This window comes from Miscanthus floridulus, chromosome 1, assembly GCF_019320115.1.
Source record: "Miscanthus floridulus cultivar M001 chromosome 1, ASM1932011v1, whole genome shotgun sequence".
In the NCBI taxonomy this organism is placed as follows: domain Eukaryota; kingdom Viridiplantae; phylum Streptophyta; class Magnoliopsida; order Poales; family Poaceae; genus Miscanthus; species Miscanthus floridulus.
This window is the reverse complement of record NC_089580.1, coordinates 193,845,383-193,867,066: the sequence shown is the minus strand read 5'-3', so window position 1 is coordinate 193,867,066 and position 21,684 is coordinate 193,845,383. Positions and strand designations below refer to the sequence as shown.

At 47.4% G+C, this 21,684-nt stretch overlaps 3 protein-coding genes across 4 annotated transcripts; 1 reads left to right on the top strand and 2 right to left on the bottom strand.

Annotated features, from left to right (window-relative positions):
* The first annotated feature begins 6,334 nt into the window (after positions 1–6,334).
* LOC136552754 (la-related protein 1B-like) lies at positions 6,335–14,343 on the top strand. 2 transcript variants are annotated; one of them, XM_066544323.1, is made up of 6 exons: positions 6,335–6,955; positions 7,049–7,538; positions 7,619–7,769; positions 7,865–7,955; positions 12,466–12,537; positions 13,617–14,343. In XM_066544323.1, the coding sequence occupies exons 1-6, from the start codon at positions 6,689–6,691 to the stop codon at positions 13,941–13,943; spliced, it is 1,398 nt and encodes a 465-aa protein (XP_066400420.1). In that variant the 5' UTR covers positions 6,335–6,688; the 3' UTR covers positions 13,944–14,343. The 2 variants fall into 2 exon arrangements, with proteins under 2 accessions (XP_066400420.1, XP_066400427.1); XM_066544330.1 differs by having other exon boundaries at positions 6,336–6,955; positions 7,622–7,769.
* Positions 14,344–15,008: 665 nt separating this feature from the next.
* Positions 15,009–16,157, bottom strand: LOC136507484 (heavy metal-associated isoprenylated plant protein 27-like). The gene is made up of 2 exons (XM_066502196.1): positions 15,593–16,157; positions 15,009–15,495 (listed from the first exon to the last, which is right to left on the bottom strand). Exons 1-2 carry the CDS (start codon positions 16,083–16,085, stop codon positions 15,185–15,187), a joined length of 804 nt encoding a protein of 267 aa, XP_066358293.1. The 5' UTR covers positions 16,086–16,157; the 3' UTR covers positions 15,009–15,184.
* Positions 16,158–16,958: 801 nt separating this feature from the next.
* Positions 16,959–20,156, bottom strand: LOC136507476 (chloroplast protein FOR GROWTH AND FERTILITY 1-like). The gene is made up of 2 exons (XM_066502189.1): positions 19,611–20,156; positions 16,959–17,913 (listed from the first exon to the last, which is right to left on the bottom strand). Exons 1-2 carry the CDS (start codon positions 19,914–19,916, stop codon positions 17,104–17,106), a joined length of 1,116 nt encoding a protein of 371 aa, XP_066358286.1. The 5' UTR covers positions 19,917–20,156; the 3' UTR covers positions 16,959–17,103.
* Between the last annotated feature and the right edge of the window lie 1,528 nt (positions 20,157–21,684).

Below are 21,684 nucleotides of genomic sequence, written 5' to 3'. Positions count from 1 at the left end.
GGTGTCGGAACTCCCGACACATGTCGGAACTCCCGACCGTCGGAACTCCCGACCGTCGGAACTCCCGACTTACGTCGGAACTCCCGACTCTCACGGCTTTTGAAAACTAGCCGTTGGCCTCTGGTCATCCATACCGGACACGTCCGGTATGAATACCGAACACGTCCGGTATTACCAGGACAGTGAACCCTCAAGTCAGTTGAAGTGCGACACGTCGGAACTCCCGACCCATGCCGGGACTCCCGACCGTCGGAACTCCCGACCTGCGTCGGAACTCCCGACGAACCAACCCGAGAACAACAGGTTTACAGCTGCTGGACAAATACCGGACACGTCCGGTATGAATACCGGACACGTCCGGTATTGCCAGACCAGCAAGAGATCAGTTAGCACTTTTGTCGCTCAAATACTCAAAACTCACATGGGTTGGCTTGAGCACTTATGAAACATTATCTATCAACATGATGCATCCCTCTTAATAGTACGGCATACCTATTAAACTCAAGATAAACGGAAATATGAATTTGTACCACTTGAGTTGTTCTTTTGAATTGATGCCGTCCTTTCCAATCTTCATCAAGTAAGGGTGCTAACATGTTGATGTTGATCTTTTCACTTGAGCATAGCCATCTTGAGCATGTGACTTGATTCCATTCATCAAGTTTGAATAATCCCAAATGTATCAAGTCACTTCCATCAAATACTTCATCATAGATTTGATCCTCCACATCAATATGACCATCTTAGCTTGATTAGTACCTCAACTAAATGCAAGTACTTTCTTCTTCACCCTAGCTAGGTTCTTCGGCCGCCAAGCCGTCGCTTGCCCTTCACCCTTGCTTAGTACCTCGAAGCCTTTCCTTGCTATCTTCACCATCTCAAGCCATCAAGTCACATCTTGTGTTGAATCATCCATTTATGTATTGTTATCATTTTTATTTCAATCTAGCAAGCTTCAAATATGAGACCAATCCATATGCAATCCCTCATGTCTCATTAACTAATAATCACGAGCTTGCTTTCACATAGTACATGGAAATCCCACAATAATTAAGCCTTAGCATGAATTCCATTTGCATTGTTGTCTTGTGCTTGAACTAGATTGTTTATACAACAACACATCATTTTGGCTTTCATTAAGTACCTGTGAGATAACCTATTACCTGTTCACACTTAGCAAACGGGTTAGTCCTTTAATCATGTTGTCATTCAATCATCCAAAACCCACAAAAGGGCTAGATGCACTTTCACAATCAGACACCAGCCTCGCCACAGAGGCTCATCAGTGAAGATCGCCACCGGCAGGAGCACTACCGCGGGAAAAACAGGGGAACACCCCCCCTCGCCAGCCACCTGCGTGTGCACCCAGAGTACCTGGACCACGCCTGGGAGGCGACGGGTGGACTCGATCCACCATAGACCAGTCTATGGTCCATGGACCAGCACCACTTAGCCCACCGTAGACCGCAGCCACGGACCACGACCCAGTAAGAGCCCACGGTCGTGACATGGCCGTGTCACAACGTGCCACGTGTTTGGCCCGGCCCGGCCCAGACTGGCCCAACCCGAAGCCCAACCGGCCTAGTTCGGACCCGGCCCGTATTGAACGTTGACTGGTCAACGCTGACCGTTGACCTGGCCCCACCTGTCAGTGACATAGACACCCTGGACCCACACGTCAGATGCTGATGTCATGATGATGTCACGTGGGACCCACATGTTAGAAGCCAGCACAGCCGAGGTGACGTCATGCTGACGTCACTCTGATGTCAGCTGCTGACGTCAGCAGACCAGGCCCACATGTCAGTGACCGTGACGGTTGACCGCTGACCGTTGACTCGTCCTTGACTGACGTTGACCTTGACCGAACCCACCTGTTAGTGACGCAAAAGCTTTTGGCCCCACCTGTCGGTGTGGACGACGTTGATGACGTCAGCTGGGACCCACCCATCAACTCAGAACCGTGATGCTGACGTCATACTGACGTCAGCAAGCCACGTGGACCAACCACAGCATGACACGTGTCAGCCCAGGATTAATTCAGCCTTTATCCAATTTCAGAAATGATTTAAACTTCGGAAATTCATAACTAATTCATATGACCTCGGAAAAATACAAAACCAGGACCAAAATTCATCTAAAATCAAGCTCTACGCAATAAACCCATGTTTGAGTGCATTTGGCTCTTTTGAATTTCCCTTGCTTCTTTGTGCTATTCTATAGACGTCGCTAACGCGACTATAATGCGAACGATGCAGACTCGGAGGAGAACCTAACGGACGAAGACCGTGAGTACTGTGAGGAGAACAGAGATGACTACACTGAAGGTGCCACATCCCACCCAATCTCGTAGCACCTATTACGCATGGCTAATATAGAACTGCTATCGCTTTATTTTATTGCTACAATTATATTATGCTAGGACTTGCATGGTAGTATGCTTGCTTGAAAGCCTTTACCTTGGCGCAACCTTACCCCTGCATACCCTGCTATTAGGCTAGACACACGCTTACTGCTATATATTTCATTACTTATACTTCTACTATGCTTCTACTACCTGCGTGGTGGAAACTAGTGTTACCTGGACTATGGGGAGAGTGCTGCGTGTGTGACTTGGGTGTGTGGAGGGTGAGGGTTGTGTCGACCAAGTTGGAGTATACGATGAGCCTAGGGCAAGTCTTGCTATGGGATGCTACCTGGGCACCCCTGGAAATGGATACCTGTGGTGGGTAAATGGTATATGAGGTGGACCTAGGTGTGAACCTGTGACGGGTGGAGCCTAGGATGAAGGTGCTATGGTGGCACGATGAATGGAAACCCTAATGGAGACATTCTGGCTTGGTCATCCCTAAGGACTTACTAGTACTCAGATTTACCGGGAAGCCTTACGTACCACTTGCCCTATATGATGCGGGACGACTGGACTACTTGGTAGGATATTGCCACTACTGCTAGGTTAATAGTGGACAGTGTAAGGAGGTACGGGGCGCGGAGGATTTCCCCCACACCCTTCTAAGACTTCATGGAGACCTTGTGGACCTAGCTCATGACTCACAGTTTCAGCCACCCCAGATTTGACTTGGGTGAATCAGGGCTGAATGGTAGAGTGGCATTATCCTAGGCTAGCAAGCAGCCGAAATCAGCCTAGTTGACGACGGTCAGCGAGGAAGGCGGATCTTGTGGTTATGTAAAACCTCTGCAGAGTGTATGGTTGATCGATCGATACATGTGCCGACTTATTGGCTATGGATCTTTCCTGGGTTTCACTTAAACTAGATAGTGAGATGAGTCCTTCTCTTCTTCCCTCGTGAGAGAGTGTCAGTCATAGCCAGGGGCTACGGGCCTTGAGACAGTGCCGAGAGGGAGTTGGCCTGTCGATTGAGCGATGGTATGGTATGGTATGGTGATGGTATGGAGATGGTGGTATGTCGATCCCAGGATCGAAACCTGGCTCAGAAAAGGGAATGGAGTGGAATGTGTGTGGGAATGGTGTTAAAACTTGACAAACTATTACTATTTACTTGATATGCTATTGCATAGGAAACCCCAGTTTTATAGGCTCCTTTGACTATGTCCTACTTGCATCCAATTTCCACAAAGCAATGCTCATAGGGATAGGAGTGGCCAGTACAAATCGTACTGATAAATTTTGGCACACAGGTTCTGCTGAGGAGTATAGCTCCGAGGAGTTTGACGGATGAGAGGTTCGTGCCTACGCTCGAGTTTGGCGATCTTATCTTCAAGCTGTTCTGAATGAATGCTACTTTTGATTCCGCTAATGCGGCAATGTAATAAATTATGTAATTCCACACTATTTGTACTCTGATATTATCATTGTATGGATGTGATATTCGACTGGAATTTGGGTAATATGATCTACAACGATCTTATTACACTTTGACGCTGTGGATTTCCCTTCGCGGAAATTAGGGTCGTTTCACGGCCCACATCAGGTGTCGTCACTTGGGCCACCGATGGCATGGGTCGCACCAGCGCCTCAGGCATCACTACGGTTGCGCTCGGCGGTGACCCATCCATCACGGTCACCGCCACCTCCACTTGCGTCGCGCCTGCCACGATCGGCGCCACGAGTGCGGTCGACAGCCCCGTCTGCCCCATCGTCGGCAGTGGTATCGCGGCCATCGCTAGCTGCTCTGTGACCTCCGAAGGCGCTCCTTGAGCCCCTGTGTCCATTCATCCTACCGATGGCACGGGCACCACCGTAGGCAGCACCTGACCGCCCGATGACGTAGTCACACTGGCATCGCTCCCGCCCGAAACGGGTGCGACACCAGCCGGCGGCTGCCACCTCAATTGGAGTGCGACACTCCTTTTCGGCGCCAGCGCCAAAAGATTACGCTGCCTACCAATGCTGCAAGGGATGAAGAGCATAAGTCACAATGAAATCCGACCAAAACAAGGAAAAACAGAGGAACTGATAACTCACCTCAGTGCTGTCGGGTGACAGATGTGTTTGGGGGGCGAACACCCTGACCTTTGCTCCACTTCTTCGGAGCGAGGCCGTTTTGAGCCCGTCTCCTGCTCCTGGGCAAAGGGGCTCGCTCCCCTTGGCTCTTGGGGCGTGACGGTAGAGCCGTCCGCCTCTGCTGGCACCTCGGGCGCGACGGTAGAGCCACCCACCCCTATTGACTCCTAGGGCAGGCCGACGGTACGACACGCCTCCGTCGGCTCCCCGGACGTACCCTCCCCTCCGTGGAACGAGAAGGATCCCAACGCCTGCAAGGACGAACTAATACCTATCAGCGCATCTTCGTTCTCCAGGATGTCCCACTCGATACCGTCAACTACCTCATCGTCGTCTCCATCGTCATCATCATCATCGCTGTCAGTGTCCTCCCCTCATTCCTGCGCCTGTGGCTTCCACTGCCTCTTCCTCTTCCTGTCTTCCTTTGTCTTCCTCAGCCGCTCACCCTCGGTGCGATTCGCCGTCCTCACGGCTGAATCCCTCAGCAACGGCACCAAGGCGACCTCTGGGGGGGTCTCCGCCTCGCCCGACCCTAAGGTCGCGGACTCCGCCTCACTCGACGAAGACTCATGCCGTCGTCAACCACTTCAGGTCCAAGCGTATGAGCCTGGGTCTCTGACACCAGGGAAGAGACCGACATGCCCCGATGTAACATGTGGCCACGGGGGACCATACCGGAGGGTTCACATCAAGAATAGCGTTGAACATACCGATGCTGTTCTGTCTAACCCCCGTACGAATACTGACAAGCTTGTCAGCTCACCATGACATCCACTACGACGGAATGGAATGCCATGACCGACAGACGACGTTTGCGCGTGGCGCTAGTGCTGAATGGGGCCACGACGTGGAGTTGTCCCTGTTGACATCTACAGAGGCGGCGGGACCCACACGGAGGATAAGAAGAACCTGGTGGTCCTCAAGGCTATCATCTCCCTCTCGTTTCTTCTCTTTTCCTCCACTGTAACCCGTGCTTCCCCGTGGTCTATAAAAGAGAAAGCAGGACGTCCCGTGGAGAGGGATAAAAAATCAGATCGATCTAGGCCAGACCCGATCGAACCATTACGAACCCATCAAACCTCGAACCGATCAGAACACAACACAAACACACGTCCGAGCAGCAATCGAGCTCTTGGCACCCGTTCATTCTTTCTACCAGAGACTTAGGACCTATCCCACTCTCGTCCGTTTGTAACCCCTACTATAAATTTTTGGTGCTAGTAACACGAGCAACAGCAATGAACTGGACATAAGGATATTCTGTCCGAACTAGTATAAACCCCGTGTCCTCTTAGCACACCACGCGTAATACTATAAATTTACTCGTCGATGGTAACTCAAAACACCGACGAGTTTTCTTTGTCCATATCCCATCAGATGTTGAGACATGCATAAAGTATTAAATATAGACTTAAAAATAACTTATTATACATACTGTGACTAATTTGCCACATGAAATTTTTAAAACGCAATAATTGCGGCGGCCGCTGGGATTGCGAGCGTCACCGCAATAATTTCGTCTTTCGCCGGACGCGGACCTCCCGTGGCGAGCCAGCCGTCCACCCCGCATCGGACGGCCCACCGCGCACGCAAGTCAACAACCTCCAACGCCGCACCCGCGCGCCAGCCAGCCCGTGGGGTAGGGTAGCCAAGCGGACGCCAGCGCGAGCCGCCGCTTTAGCATTGATCAATTGGAATAATTTGTGGTGCAATCCAGCAAAACCGAACGGGTCCTTGGAGAGGCGCGGGCCCGGGACGGGTTCCGGCCGCTGATCTGTGATCGCGCGGACGGGAGCTGCGGGGGCGGCCCACGCTGGTTGCTGCGGGCTTTGCCCTTTTGTGGCCCACCACGGCTAGAGGCAGGAGAGGGATCCCGTCCGCGTCCATCCACCGCCCGTGGGAAGGCAAGGGAAGAGCAGCGAGCGTCGCAGGCATCGGCCCCAGCTCCGGCTCCGCCCGCCGCCGCACCGTTCCCCCTCTTCCTCCCCCGATCCGATCGCCGATCGCCGCCCCTCGCCTCGCCTCGCGGCAATATTTGGAACCCCTGTTACTGATCACCTGATGCCGTACCACTGACCGATCCGCTCCCCCACCCCCACCCCTTTACCCCCACCTCCGCCGCCGCCGTTCCCGCAGTCACCTCCGCCTTTCGTCTGCTACTCCGTCGAGGCTCTACCTCCCGATCGGACTAGGGTGCGGACGATGGCTAGCAGCGCCGACCCGCATGTTGCCGTTGCCGGGGCCGGGACGCCCCCGTCCGATAGCCCGGTTGGGGCAAAGAAGGCTGGGGCGGCGGCCGCCGTCTGGAAGTTCCCCGCTGGCGCGACGGTGCCCGTCGCTGTGGCGGTTGAAAGCCCCATCATGGACGCGGACTCCTGGCCGGCGCTGCCCGGGCTGGTCTCTCCGCCGCCGCCGGCTGCGGGGCCAGCGGCCAAGGCGTCCCCTAAGGCCGCGTCTCCAGCTTCCACTGTGAGTTGATACCAGTGTTTGATATAGAGGACCTTGAAATTTGGTAATACCATTTGACCAGATTGGGTTTTACTATTGTTGCAATGGTGTCAGCCGGCGGTGATGTCGCCTCCGGATGCTAACCCTGGAAATGAGGCTCCGGTGCGCAATCCTGTGGCCCGGCGTGCCCTGGTGATGCCTGCGGCGGATGGGCTGGAGAAGAGTGCCCCTGCACCGGAACCGTCCCCTGTTTATGTGCCTAATAATGCCCGGAGCAACGGCGCAGATCCTCATCAGAATGGACGTTTTGGCTCCCACCCCCATGGCCGAGGTGGTGGCTATGGTGGGGGAAACAGGAGGGGTAATGGTGGAGGTGGTGGGCGACGAGGGAGTGAGCACCACGGGGGTTTTGATGGACAACGGCGCGGAGGTGGCCGCAGAGATGGGCATGGACCAGTTCATCAGCAGCGTGGCCATCAGCCAACATACATTAGGGCTCCTCCTACTCTGGCTGTTGTAGCAGGAGTACCTCCGCCGCCGCCACCATTTGTTAGCCCCGCTACTCCTCAGACACCGCCTTATGGGGCACCTATGGGCTTCCCTGGTATGTTCTTGTGCATGTGGTTTATGAGATCATGGGCATGTGCCATTGTTATATTACATTAATTTGCTTGTTGAAAATAGCAGACATAGCACCGCATGTTTACTATTTTGCGGCACCCACCTCGGAAGGCATTCAAGGCCTGCCTTTTGTGCCTCATCCAGCAAGCCCCCAAGCTGTTTTAATTGACCCTTTCCAAAAGGGTCTTCTGGAGCAGATAGAATACTATTTCAGGTAGTAGCTCGTCTACATTTTGGGAATCCTTTTTTTTAATAAAAACTGTGAAGATGCTCAGATCAATTTCTTGATCCACTTGTGAACTATTGCAGTGATGCCAATTTGTGTAAGGACCTATACTTGCGGCAACGCATGGATGACCAAGGCTGGGTGCCATTATCCCTGATTGCTGGCTTTCCCCAAGTAAGTTTGCAGGCCTTATGAGTTGGTTTCTCAGTTAAAATCCACTCTGAATTTTTATTTTGTTTCTTAGCCAGCTGTTTACGCCCTGTTCGCTTGGCTTATAAGCCGTACTTTTTCAGCCAACGAACATTATTTTTCTCTCACAACAAATCATCTAACAGTACTTTCAGCCATGGCTTATCAGCCAAGCGAACAGGGCATAAGTGAGCTTGTGGGCATGTTCTGTGTAATTACTTCCACCAATGAATTAGAGGGACTGCATGTAGTGGGATGGATTCATTTAACTGAACAGCAAGATATCCCTTACACAATTAATAAGAAACTGGATTATATTACTCATGTGGTTGATAACATGGATGGCACAGCTACATTGTCTTGTTGCATTCTAATCTCTTAGTAGTATCTGCTTTTAAGAAATCAGACTCCTTCACAGTTATGTTTGCAAGTGCTAATGTCAGTGTGGGCCGTTCGCCATACTATTAGGATAGCAATATGTGTTCCCAGAGGGGGGGGGGGGGGTTGGTATTTTTATTTTTCGACATTTTTTGCAGTGGTATTATTGTAGGCCTTAAGCTGAGCGTTGGTGAGGGAGCTGTTGACCAGGCTATGTGTCACATTTACTGGAGTTGTGGGTCACTTTAAACAGGGGTCAGTAGCTCTGAGGCACATTTTTGTCAAGGTTCATAACAAGTTGAGTCCATCCCTCCTAACAGCAGCGGGTACCTCCAATTTTTAGTGTACTCAGCTACACGTTTGTACAGGCTGTCTGATGATGCACTTAACTACTTATACCTTATTGCTCATAGCTTTGTATGAACCAAGACACAAACCTATTTCTTTTTCATAGGTTGAGCTGCTACAGATTTTTTGTATGGACCAAGTTCTGCCCATGTGCATGTTCATTCTAGCTTCAGTGGATAAGGGCGAATTCTTGAATTGTGAAGTAATATTCTATTGTCGATGGTGTCATACGATATTTTTCTCTTTCTAAGTTGCATGGTTCCTTTAAAATTTTACAATATGTGCTGCATTTGTTGGGTATGCGCACAGGCACAATCGATTTTCTTTTAGGATACCCCTGTCCAAGCTTTGACTGGGTTTTCTATAACTAATATAATACTTCTGATAGTTATGGGAAACTCACTGAGTAGGCTGGTGCTACATATTTAATGAATGATAGTTATATTGTAACAAACTTAGCTGAGCTCACTTCAGAAGTTAGCGTGGCAAAGTATTGTACTATTGTCATAAGTGCAGAGGAAATATGGTTTGATTTCCCTTAGTTATCGACGGCCATTTTGCTTTTTCTTTTTCAGGCACTCTGTATATTTGTCTTATGGGTACCATGTGGTTCCTTTTTCAGCATGATTTCATCCGCCACAAAGCCTGGCAGTGAACTGGTAAATAAGGGGGTGACTGCTTGCAGTGCAGTTGAGGGTTTGTCTTTAGGGTTTTGAACTTTTGATCATATGCTTCTGGGATGCCCATTTCTTTCTTCTTGTTCATCACAAAGCCCCTAGTAGGAATTTGTCAGGTATTTTTACTCTCTGGGAATAATTGAAACTTGTTTTTTTGAATCAGAACAGATTGGATTTTTTTTCTTGAATGTGCAGGAGGGCTGCATATCATTTCATTAAAGAATAGAGTTCTTATTTACAAAATCCCCCAAACCCAACACCATGAAACTTAGTACATATTGGGATAATGGAGTACATAAGGTTTATGCCTCTGTTTTTGTTTGTCTTTTCTTTTGTGTGTAGCGTGCTTAGTCTATACTAGAAACCCAGGCGCGGCTTTGCCGCGCCCTACTAGATCGTCCAGTTATTGGAGTCCATCATAATAACTTAAAGCAAAAGGTTGAGAGGTCATCACTGATAAGCGATGTTCTGCTTTTGGTGCTACATCCCGTGCTGATAGTTTGCCTTTGCTCTTCATTGTCAATAGTAATAAACAACATATCTCAAATGGAAATGAGCTTCAAATAAATACAAAATAAAAATGATTTTTTTATCATAAAAAATCATGGATTTAACAATCTCTTAATACGAATCCTGCACCAAACCGCGGGCACCGGCTAGGGCCACGTCACCCGTTAACCCGCTAACCGTTGGATCCGGCGGAAACACGATATGGACCGTTGGATCGGGCTCATCGCGGGTCTCCAACCCATTAAGTCACGAACCCGTAAGGCCGCGATTGTTGGCGAATCCGCTCGGCAGACGACCCGTCCTCTCCGCGGCGTCGGCGCGTCTCCCTCCTCCCGCTGCTCCATCGTCCCCTGCCCCTCCTCCCTTCTCCCCCGCAGGCACTGAGGCACGGGTTGAGCACGGCCCCGGCGCGTCTCCCTCCTCCCGCCGCTCCATCGTCTCCTGCACCTTCTCCCTTCTCCCCCGCAGGCACCGAGGCACGGGTTGAGCAGGCAACGCTGGCATCACTTGGAGCGGGCAAATCGAGTGGGGCACGGGCGGATAGAATGGAGCGTGGGGCAGCGGCGCCGGCCAGTATGAGACCATTTTACTGTAATAGATTTAACTAATTGATAATTTATTTGAAAAGAACTTGGGTACAAGTATTGGTTTGCTTGTATTTTCGGAAAAAGGCCAATGTTAGGGGAAGTGGCCATTCCAATAGATTGCAGCTGATTATATATTGTATGCAGTAGTTCCTAGTATTGAACTCTGATTGACCAAATTATTCAAGAATGGGAGTATGTAACAAAGATGCAGAGCAAGTATTATTTCAATTATTTAAATTTACAAACTGAGCTATGCGCACCTGGTTAGGTTTGGTGAACTTGTTGCACCAGGGTTAGTTAACTATGCTTTTTTTTTGCGCTATATTACTATAATTGATAGAATGTTATTTCATACGTGGGGTAATATTTACGTGTAGTCGAACATGTATATATATATGGATCGTAAAGCCGGTAAAATCACTCAATCGTTTTGTTTTATGCGTGGTATGGGTAAGCTACCGTAAAAAATTCATAGCAATTTGAATAAAGAAACTAACTCTATTAATTATTTATAGAAAACTCTAGAGAAATCTAGATCCACATTAATAGCAAAAAAATTACACTAAAACATGTGATGTTATGTGTTTACAGTGCAGTGCTAGTTGTGTAGAGTTCAACAAACTTGGTTTGTTTTTTTTTATTTGTTTTATTATGTTCTTTACAAAATTTCAACCGGTTTAGATAAATAATAAATTCGCAGGAAAATAGAAAAACGTTGTCGGGCCGAATTCGGCCCAGTAAGGCGATATACAGGCCCGAGCGGGAGGCAGGCCAGCCCATTTAAAAGGCCTGGATTGCAGGTTGATTTCGGTAAAGTTCGAGGGCTTTTTTGCAAAAAAACCTGAGAGGAGGCCTGGACTGCGGGTTGATTCGACTAAAGTTCAAGATTTTGTTTGCAAAAAGACCGGGGCTCGCATGATCTGGGCCGTCCGCTCGGCCGGGAAAAGCGGGCGACGTGGCCACGCTGCCTGGCCTTCTTTTGGTGCAGGATTCGTAGTAAAGAGATTCATTATAATGCATTTGTTAATACAAATGGTTTTGTGACACCAATATATCAGGAGTGAATCAGAAACTGGAGTTATGGCGGGAGACTTTGGAGTCCAAAGGTTTTAGACTTAGTAGAACTAAAACTGAGTATATGAGATGTGACTTCGGCACTACTACTCGGGAGGAGGAAGATGTTAGTTTGGAAGGTCAAGTAGTGCCTAGGAAGGATACCTTTCGATATTTAGGATCAATGCTACAGAGGGACGGGGATATTGATGAAGATGTTAGCCATAGAATCAAAGCAGGGTGGATGAAGTGGCGGCAAGCGTCTGGTGTCCTATGTGACAAAAGGGTACCACAGAAGCTAAAAGACAAGTTTTATAGGACGGCGATTAGACCTGCTATGTTGTATGGTGCAGAATGTTGGCCTACGAAAAGACGACATATTCAACAGCTAAGTGTCGCGGAAATGCGTATGTTGCGTTGGATTTGCGGTCATACAAGAAGGGATCGAGTTCGGAACGATGATATACGTGAGAGATTAGGGGTAGCGCCAATTGAAGAAAAGCTTGTCCAACACCGGTTGAGATGGTTTGGACATGTGCAACGGAGACCTCCAGATACACCGGTGCGTAGTGGAATCCTAAGTCAGGATGGTAACGTGAAGAGAGGCAGAGGAAGACTGAAGTTGACTTGGGTAGAGGCAATAAAAGGAGACTTGAAAGGATGGAATATACCCAAAGACTTAGCCTTAGATAGGAGTGCTTGGAAGACAGCTATTCACGTGCCTGAACCTTGATTGCTTCTGTTGGGTTTCAACTCTAGCCTACCCCAAGTTGTTTGGGACTTAAAGGCTTTGTTGTTGTTGTTGTTGTTGAATATGGTGTCTTTGTGGAGTATGACAGTCGAATCAGATAACCTTTTCGAGAATATTCAGATAGATGTTTTGTACTTTTGTTCTTTTATTTGTTAAAGAGACGGTGTCACTCACCCACTTTTTATTAATAGGTCCAGAAGATTACTAATAATGTTCAGTTTATCTTGGAAACAGTCATGCTATCTAACGTTGTGGAAGTGCAGGTAATGTTTTCTTTGTGCTATTATTGTTATATGATTTGGCCAAGTAACATATAGGTTAATCACTAAACATATATGATTCATAACATTGAACATTAATTATAGAAAAATTATGGTCAAGATCATTTTCATTATCATATCTGTTAGCGTGAGATTTACCAGATATTTATTATTATTGATTCAGGCAAGTTTGTTAAGCCAGCAAGATGTAGTTACTGGTTAGATCATGCCATAGACTTTAGCTTCTTGTTATAGACCTAGAGCTTATTTATCTGACATGATATCTATAAACCAACAGAGTCTATATCATTTGATTGCTTTCTGAAGGGATGTTCTTTTCCTAGTATGACCATGGAAAATTTAGTATGAAATTGATTCAACATGGATCTACTGATCTTACAGGTTTTTGTTGTTCCTCGAGTGACTTTATATTCTTTAGGTTATAGGTAAATCTTCCGAATGCTTGAAAACAACATATTTTTCAGTCAATATACTAGGCCATGGGACCAGCACCCAACAATCTCAACCTTTAAGTGGTTTGTGTGTTTATCCAGTGTCCAGTACAGTGATTGAAAGATAAGTTGTTTTCAAACACTTGAAAGTTAGGAAGTCTCTTGATTAATTCATGTGATTGAAAGAGTTTCTGGGTGGAAGTCTTGCCATCGATTACTATTCTCATTAGTTGATTCACTATAGGCCCATTTTTTTTTAAAAAAAATGTGTACCAAAATGGAAAAGCGAGCCTTGCATTTGCATGTACAATTAGCAATAGGATAACGAAAATTGAGTCCTATCCCCAATGATCACAAGCCCCTAGCAGATGAGAGCATTAGGTAGTACCGTACTAGCAACTTATTGCCTCTTATAAAAGTGTAGTGACTTAGCAATAAAGTTAGCTTTAACAAAGTGCAATTTTTTGTTCACCTGATGCTCCACTTGGTTAACACATATTAGATAATCTTATGTATTCTGTTTTGTTTTTGCCTTGTAATAATATACTAATGCATAGCCTAAAATTAGGAACTACTGTATTCCCTTCGACCCTTATCACTTAAAGGACCCTTTCCTTTATGCTTAAACAGGGTGATAAACTACGAAGGCGTGGAGCATGGGAGAATTGGCTTCTTCCAAAACAAAATTATTCTGCTGGGAGTTCTTCTGGTTCGTTGTCCCCTGTGACATCCAACATTGATTCTCTGGCATCTCAGTTTCGTTCTGTTGGACTTGAGGGGGCAACATACCATGCCAACATGCCAGGAATGCATGGTGAAGCTCTCCTGACAAGATCAGCAACTTCAGTTAGTCTAGGTTATCATGCATCAACCTTTGGTGGGCTACAGAGCAACGGGAGTGGACCTCTTTTTGGGCCGAAGTCTGCAAGAAATTTTCTCAGGAGCGATACCTTTTGAGGCTATATGTTCAAGGAATATGAAGTATAATGGCAGGCCGAGTTTTCACAGTAACGGCCTGCACACCTTATCTCGTGTGAGGTGAAAGATCAGTTGGTTAAAAAACAAAAAAAAAGAAGAAGGCAAAAGCATAATACCAAAAAAATAGAGATAGGCATACACAAAGTACTGGAAAAAAACAAAAAAATGAAAATACAAAAAAAAAAAAAAAACGGGCATAGGCAGCTTTTGTGCTGGTACTCCTGTCCTTTGTGTTATGTGGTCTTAGTAGGTTTGTTTTCGAATGCTAGCAGTTTGATGGCTGTTTTGTGTAAACCGAGTTATTAAAGTGTCATGGATGGTATCATTCGGAAACTGTTGAGTGGACAAAGTTATATAAAAGTACATGACATTATAATTAGTTCTGCTGCTCCCTGCTGATTTGTGCGATTTCGATTTAACCTGCATTTCTGGTTTTGGAGGTTATGTCTTTTATTAAATCATAGCAGTGGTTAGCAGCTTGACCGTGGGAGTTGTGATGAAACCCCAGTTTTTAGCGGTTCTTGGTTGTGTGTTTTACGGCTGCTTTCAGAAATCATCCAGTTGTGTGCAGATTGCATTGGAAATTTATGGTAGCTTTCGCTGTACTAGTTGAAATGAAATTGCTAGCTGTCCACTGTAACATTTGTGGTCGGGTTTCTATAAAACCAATGCAAACCATTGCATATTTAAGTTGTCTATCTGGGTCCGTTTGCGCGCATATATTTAGCAGTTTGGTAAATAAGCTTGCGATGGTTGTCAGTAGGAAGTAGAAGATAATGAAAATGACTGGTCCAGGAAGAGTTAAGAAAGAACATGGTTTTATGTGGGAATAATAGGACTAAGCGCAACGTTGTAACGAGCTATGAGCCCATGACAGTGAAACTGCCTCCAAAACTGCTATATATAGGGTTTCGTCAGTGAAGGGGTTAAGTGGAAGAACCCTTGATCCTTTCTCTGTCAGCAGCGAACTAGCAAGAGAGAGTGATGTAGGCATTTCTTTGTGAGCAATGGGAGTCTAGTTCTAAACAACAAAACCAAAGCCAAGTTTTCATCTCAACATTCAACAGAAGTACGTACTCCACAATGGGAGGAGTAATAATTTACATTTGCACAAAACTGCATTATAGCTATCACAGCAACAGAGAGGAAGGTAGGGAACATTCCAGAACTCCACAAGCACGGCATGTACTTAGTATATGAGACGAGAAGCGGCAGCACATTCACATGACGGCGCAGGAGTTCGGGTTGTCGTCGCTGAAGGCGGTGGTGTACCTCTCCTCCATGGAGCGGGCCCTGACGAGCAGCGCGGCGTCGGGGTCGTCGAGCACGTTGCGGACGTACCCGGGCGGCGCCTTCTTGTCGTAGGCGCCCGGGACGTAGGGGTGCGGCACCACCTCGTACGGCACGTAGGGCCACGGCTGCGCCTCCTTCCCGGCCCGCCGCCGCAGCCGCTCCATCACCTCCGACGCCTCCACGTACCCGGACACGGATACCTTGTTCTGCTTCGGGTCCACCTCCACGCTGCTCACGCCTGCACTCACGGTGGTGCACCGCGGAGACACTAGGCTGTTAGTTAGTTGCTCGATCGGCGGCCGGACGGAGAACGCACGGCACGGCAGGGCACGCACCTTTCATGTCCTCCAATGCCTTCTTGACCCTGCGCTCGCACCCCTCGCTGTCCATCCGCACCAACAGCTCCACCGTCTGGAATTCCTTGCGCTTCTTCTTGCCGAGGACTTTGGCCGGCAGAAGGCAGAGCTCGGCGATGAGGTCGTCGACGCGAAGCATTCCGTTCCGATCGACCGTGCTGCTGGATCCGATGTATTTGGCCGGCCGACGAAGAGGTCTCGAGGTCGCGGTGGTTTGGCTTGGCTTTCCGAGACGGGGTACCTGCTGGTGTCTGAATAATGTCTGATGCGGTCGTTGCGCCTTTACCCCGGTACTTATACAGCGACGGACATGGCTCGTCGGATAGCTTGAGATGCTTCCCGCGCTTCGGAGGCCGCCAGCATCTTGATCGCGTTCATGTTTTATACATGCTGTCATGTCCAACAGAACAGTCGAAGTCTGAATCATTCTGATCCTGATTGCAGGGTCAAGAGGTTCTTGGAGTAGCAGCATCTGTTGTTTATTTCAGCGCCGCCAGCTTCTACCGTCACTCCCTCTCTTTTTTTTTCACGTCCTTTCAGCCCGCTTGGTTGGAACACGAGAAATCTTCCGCGTTTCTATATATTTTTTTCTATAAAAATAAAACTGAACTGATTTTAGTGAAATTTCTGTATAATTTCTATAAAGTTCTTGTGTTATAAATGGAGCGTCAATCTTTGTGCTACTCTTAGTATAGTCGTATCAGTTTGAAACCAAGCAGGCAAGCAAGCCTCCCCTTTCTTGCTCGACTGCTTTCGACAATCCAGTGGCTGCAGGAGAAAATCATGTGAGAAGAGGGAGTAGCCCAGGATTGGCAGCAGGGCCCTCATCCTTTTTAGAGAGGCATCTGGATCCTTCCCTCTAAATTCTTCTAAACCACACGCGACGTGACTAGTAAAAGATAATGAATTGGGGCCCTGGTCCGTTGCTTTTGCCGGCGACCCAAGGGCGAGTGTGTGTTTTCTCCGCATCTCGCGAATCTTCTGTACTTTTTTTACTAGGATTTCTGTTCCACTAAATCCTGTCGGGAAGGCCGGAAGGTAAGCGGCATGTTCGGGAGGCCGTATCATATCGTGGATTATTTACTGCTGGCTAGTTTGATATGAGAGAAAAACACTGTTCCCGACTGGAAATTTACGATCGTTTACGAGCAAGCGAACAGGCTGAAGAACAGCAGCGCCAACCTTCTCTGATTGCTAGCTACGACTGCATCTGCGGCTGAAGCAGATGCTACAGAACTGTAGGGCTTTCCAAACAGTTAACAGCCCGTCCGCTCCTCATATGCAGTAACACCGCACAGTGATACCCTTCTATAGGGGAAAAAAGCAGATGATACAGAGCAGAAAATCAGTGTGAAGTGAGCAGGTGCCAGGTCATGTTGCAGCAGTATACATGTAGTCTCACAAACAATAACCATCTATTATCAAACTAATTGCCAACAATGCTCTTACAGAAAAACAATATCGCGCCGAGTAAACACACATAGCTGACATCAGTACAGGCTGAACCCAAAGAACTGCCCAACCAGAAGAGCTAGACCCATGCCTATAGCTACAAGTGAAGCAGCCCAGGTCAGTTTCTCTGTTATCCTGGGAACCTTCTCTTTCAGGGCCTCGCTGCAAGAACCTACAAAAGCAGTGTAACTCCCCATCGAAAACACAGTGCCGACCAGGAACATGCCGAGGAAAGCCGCGCCAGCAAAGCGCGACGGAAGAGCCAATGCTGGTAGGACCATCAGCAGTGCATCCGGTTGGAGACCATGGACGACTCCGGTGGCAAATGTCGCAAAACTGACTTTCTTCTTCCGGGGAGTTGAAGGGGACTGCAAAGGGTCGTTGTTGCTCATGCTGGCATCGATGCCCTCCAACACTAGTGAGGACTCTTGAGCCTCTGAAGCTTCCCGAACACCCATGGCTCCTATGATCAGAAGGGTCAGGCCTACAACTCTTGTTCCCCATGCACGGAAAACCTCAATGTGCAATCGATCTTTGAGTAACAAGAAGAGCAGGCCAAAAATGACTTGTCCTGCATCATGACCACAGCCCCAAAGGGCACCAACCAGTCCACTTTCAAGTCTGGATCTCCCAATTGACAGTGGCGCCAAGGCAACTAGATGGTCTGGCCCAGACAAGGTATGTAAGCACCCAGCTAAAAAACCAGCCCATCCACTGCTTAGTATCTCTGTCGTGAGGAGTCTTCCACCAGTTTTGGCAACTGGTTGCATCGATGCATAGGCAGGAAGGCTAGAGTACAGGGAGCTAGTAACAAGTGTCATCAATAGGAAAAGGGCAGCAGTGGAAGCCTGTAATACACAAAATTTAACACGTCAGAACAGGACGGAAAGATAGATCAGCAAGAAATTTCAAAACTAATGACCAATGGCATTAGCTGGTAGATGACAAGATCCTATCGCGCGACCAGAGCATAGTAAACCACAAATCAAGCAAAACATACCAACATGAAAATAATTTGATCAGATTTAACCTCACAGTATACAACTTGGTAAAAGCACACAATGCCCTATGACGTGCGATGTTCTTACAAAATATGAACCTGTGACTAGCACCGAAACATGAATAGTTACTATCCTTGGTACTCTTTATAAATGAATGTGTTGTACTTCCATACTCAAATTGATCTCCAATTTCATACACAAGTTATTACAAGCATATATGTTTCTGTGCATTGAGCTTTTTAAAGAAAAATCAGTTCCCAATGCACCACCATCAAGAAGTCCCCTCAGCACCAAAGCACCAAAACACATGTCAGTACCAGAATTTATCATCAGTTAAACAAAAATTCCTCCAAACGGTTTTAAATCACCAAGCCAATATCCAGAGTAGGCAAATGATACATGTGAATAAGAAAGCTAACATGATTATCACTGATCAGCACATATCGAGTCTCTACACACATTAAAATTGAAATCACCTTGAGTAAAAGAAAACATCCTATTATTTGAAACAGGAAATGGTGTGATAAACCAATTGAACAGCAAAGGCCTTAAATTATCACACTCTATCATTCATTTAGGAGAAGAACACTGACTATGCAGCTTGTTTCGAGCGTTAAACATATATATGACCAATTCAGGTACACTCCCCAGGAAATATCAACAAAGTATAATAATGAACAAAAGCAATTCACCCAACAGAACACAGAAAGCAAGCTCAGCACCTTATCAAGATGCATCGACATAAACATTCAACACCAAAATACACCATCTCAACTAAAAACTGCGCGGTTTCACATCACATTTGAATTTGAACTGACTGAATTACACGACCAATACTCCTATGACCACAAGCACTTGGGGGGTCCTTGCAAGGTATCTGGGCTTGATTTGTCAGCAAACCATAAAACAAACTTTGTCCAGACTTCTCAGAACAAACTCAGAGGTGCCAGTTCCATAAAGTGTTACAATTTCCAAATCCAACGGCACGACATTGAAGCACAGAACTACTGTCAATCCAAAGCTGTAGGTCAAATTGGTGTCTAACTTCAGATGTATTCCTAGAACAATGTAAAGATACATTTTATTTCAATAATATCGTGTGCATTTATCGTTGCTCGCATCTGATGAGTATAGAGCAGTAGAGTACAAGGCGTGTGAATCATTCCCTCAACTTATATCTAATAAAATTAAGCCGTCTCCTTACATTAGCAGTCACAGCAGGCAAATTACATTATTTCACTTTAGAAATGGTAAGATTTGGTCTTGTACCAAGCAAACCACTCTCATTACGGGGCCCTAAAGTATGCTAGAATGTTTTTCGTATTCCTATCAGACGCTAGTAAGGCACTCGGCAAGTCGGCATGGTCGCTGTCCCTGAACCCGAAAAGTAGCATGCCAGACATGAATTTGCTTACACAGCACACTCAATCACGCCAACCTCCAGCAGACCAGCACTATCGTATCTTGGCAGTATCCTATATATAGTTATAAACCTAAATATTGCAATCTTAGAGGTAGAGACAAAGGGGGGGAAATCCTAACACCTTTGGGAGCAGACTCCCGAGCAGCTTCCACGGACTGCCGACGGCAACCGGCGGCGGCGGCGGCGGCGGGGGGTCGCTCCGTGTCTCCTCCGGTGCGGCGGAGAGAGCCTCGTGGCGCAGCGGCGACGCCAGCGCGATCGCGCCGGGCCGCGTGGGCTGGCCGCGCGGCCGGGGCCATGCGGCGGCGGGGGGGAGGCGCCGAGAGGGGAGGAAAAGGGATCCCCGGATCCGGGCCTGGGAAGGGGACGGGGGCGGGGACGGGGACGGGGACGGGGAGGAGACGGGCGTGGAGATGAGCCGCTCCATGGAAGACGACGGACGAGAAGATTAGAGATGGAGGGAGAGGGGAGCCGGGAGACCGGGGAGGAGGATGGAATGGAATGGATTGCAAGTGCAGCAGCTCCTCTCTGTTGGACTCGGCGAGGATGTGGTGGCGGCTCGGGAACGGGAACTCCTCGCAATCGCAGTCCACCCCCGCCCGGAAAGAGGTTCGTTGGATAGATGGCCTGGTTTCACGCGGCACGGCGACTGCGCCGCTCTGAGTGCGGTGCTTGGGGTTGGGGGACTGGCTGGCTGGCTGGCCGCGTCGCGTGCAGTCAGAAGGGTTGTGGTGGCGGTGCGGCGCGCACGTTGCTCCTTGACCGTATTTTAGTCGTGGCGTACTGTTCTACCACGACGGGTGTTGATGTGACTCGGTCCACGGAAACGAATGTATTGGTTCCGGCAGTAAATTCCGGGCCACCGAGCCTACTATAGATTTTTATTGGGTCCTCTAAGGCACCGATTGGATGCAGCAGCAACGTCACTGACCACGGTGCTGGCGAGACGAGCGGCCGGTTTTGGAATGCAGCAGCAACGTCGCTGACCACAGTCCCACCTCGAGCAGAGACAGCGGCCGCACTCGCCTCAGGAAAGAGAAGGGGAGGAGCTTGACGGAGGCAACGGCGTTTGTTCCAAACGTGACAGAATGCTATATCCAGATGACGTTGTGTTGTTTCAGTGGTATTTTACGGAGCGGCAAAGTTTTGATGGTATTTTTCGGATACGGTGATCTTTCAATGCTATGAGACAAATTTTCCCAAAATATTATTCTAGCTTATAATCCACGATCGTATACGAGCAAGCGAACAGACTGGTTATTTCCAAGACAGCCATGTCATGTGAAATAAAATAAAACCTGCATGAAACACCCACTCTCAATAGAGAGTTTCATTCCATGATTTCATAGACATTTAATTAAAGACGCATAGAGAGTTGGTAATCATGCTAAGAGAGTATCATCTTTCTTCTCTCTTCTTAAATACACTGTCATGTCATAAAAATGTCTATGTGGCAACATATTTAATGTAAATAAAACTCATATGAAACTTTCACTGAGACTAGCCTAAGTACTTAGCAATTGGTCTCTCTTCATCTATACAGGGATACGTTTTCTCTTAGTTGATCTGGTGGCTTATGGTTTAGTTACTGCACTTTCTATACAAGGCAATAGAAAGGACTTGCTCCCAGAATTGGATGACATGTATATTTGATAAATTAATATTGGTTAATGCATTTGCTATTTAGACCGTAGTTTAGTAAAGACAACTGAGTTTTGTTATATATGTACGGACAGTGTCAGAGTCAGCATGTTTATGTTGTGTTTTAATTAGCCATTTTGTTGAAGTAGAGTTTTCAGTGTTCTCGAAGCAATGTTACCATATTTTCCAGTGTTCTCAAAGCAATGTCGCCACCACATGACTGATCTGTTTGATTGGAGATTTAGTTAACCTCTTATGCTGTTCTGTGTTGTTCCGTTTCAATATGAGACGTGTCGTAGCATTTGGTAGCCTATTTTTATGATAAAATGTATGTGGCTTGAAACAATGTGCTCGATTTGTAATTGATGAATGAAATATGTGTTGCCATCATAAACCCGTTGCATAAGAGGTTACAACCCAAGTAGCATTGGTAGTTTGGAGAAGGATGCGTAGATCTTTCTTTTTTCCTAAACATTTTAGTTGTAAAGAGGTATACTACCAGTTAAAGTTTCTTTCTTTTCTTCCTACGAAGAATTTTAGGAGTCATGATGCCC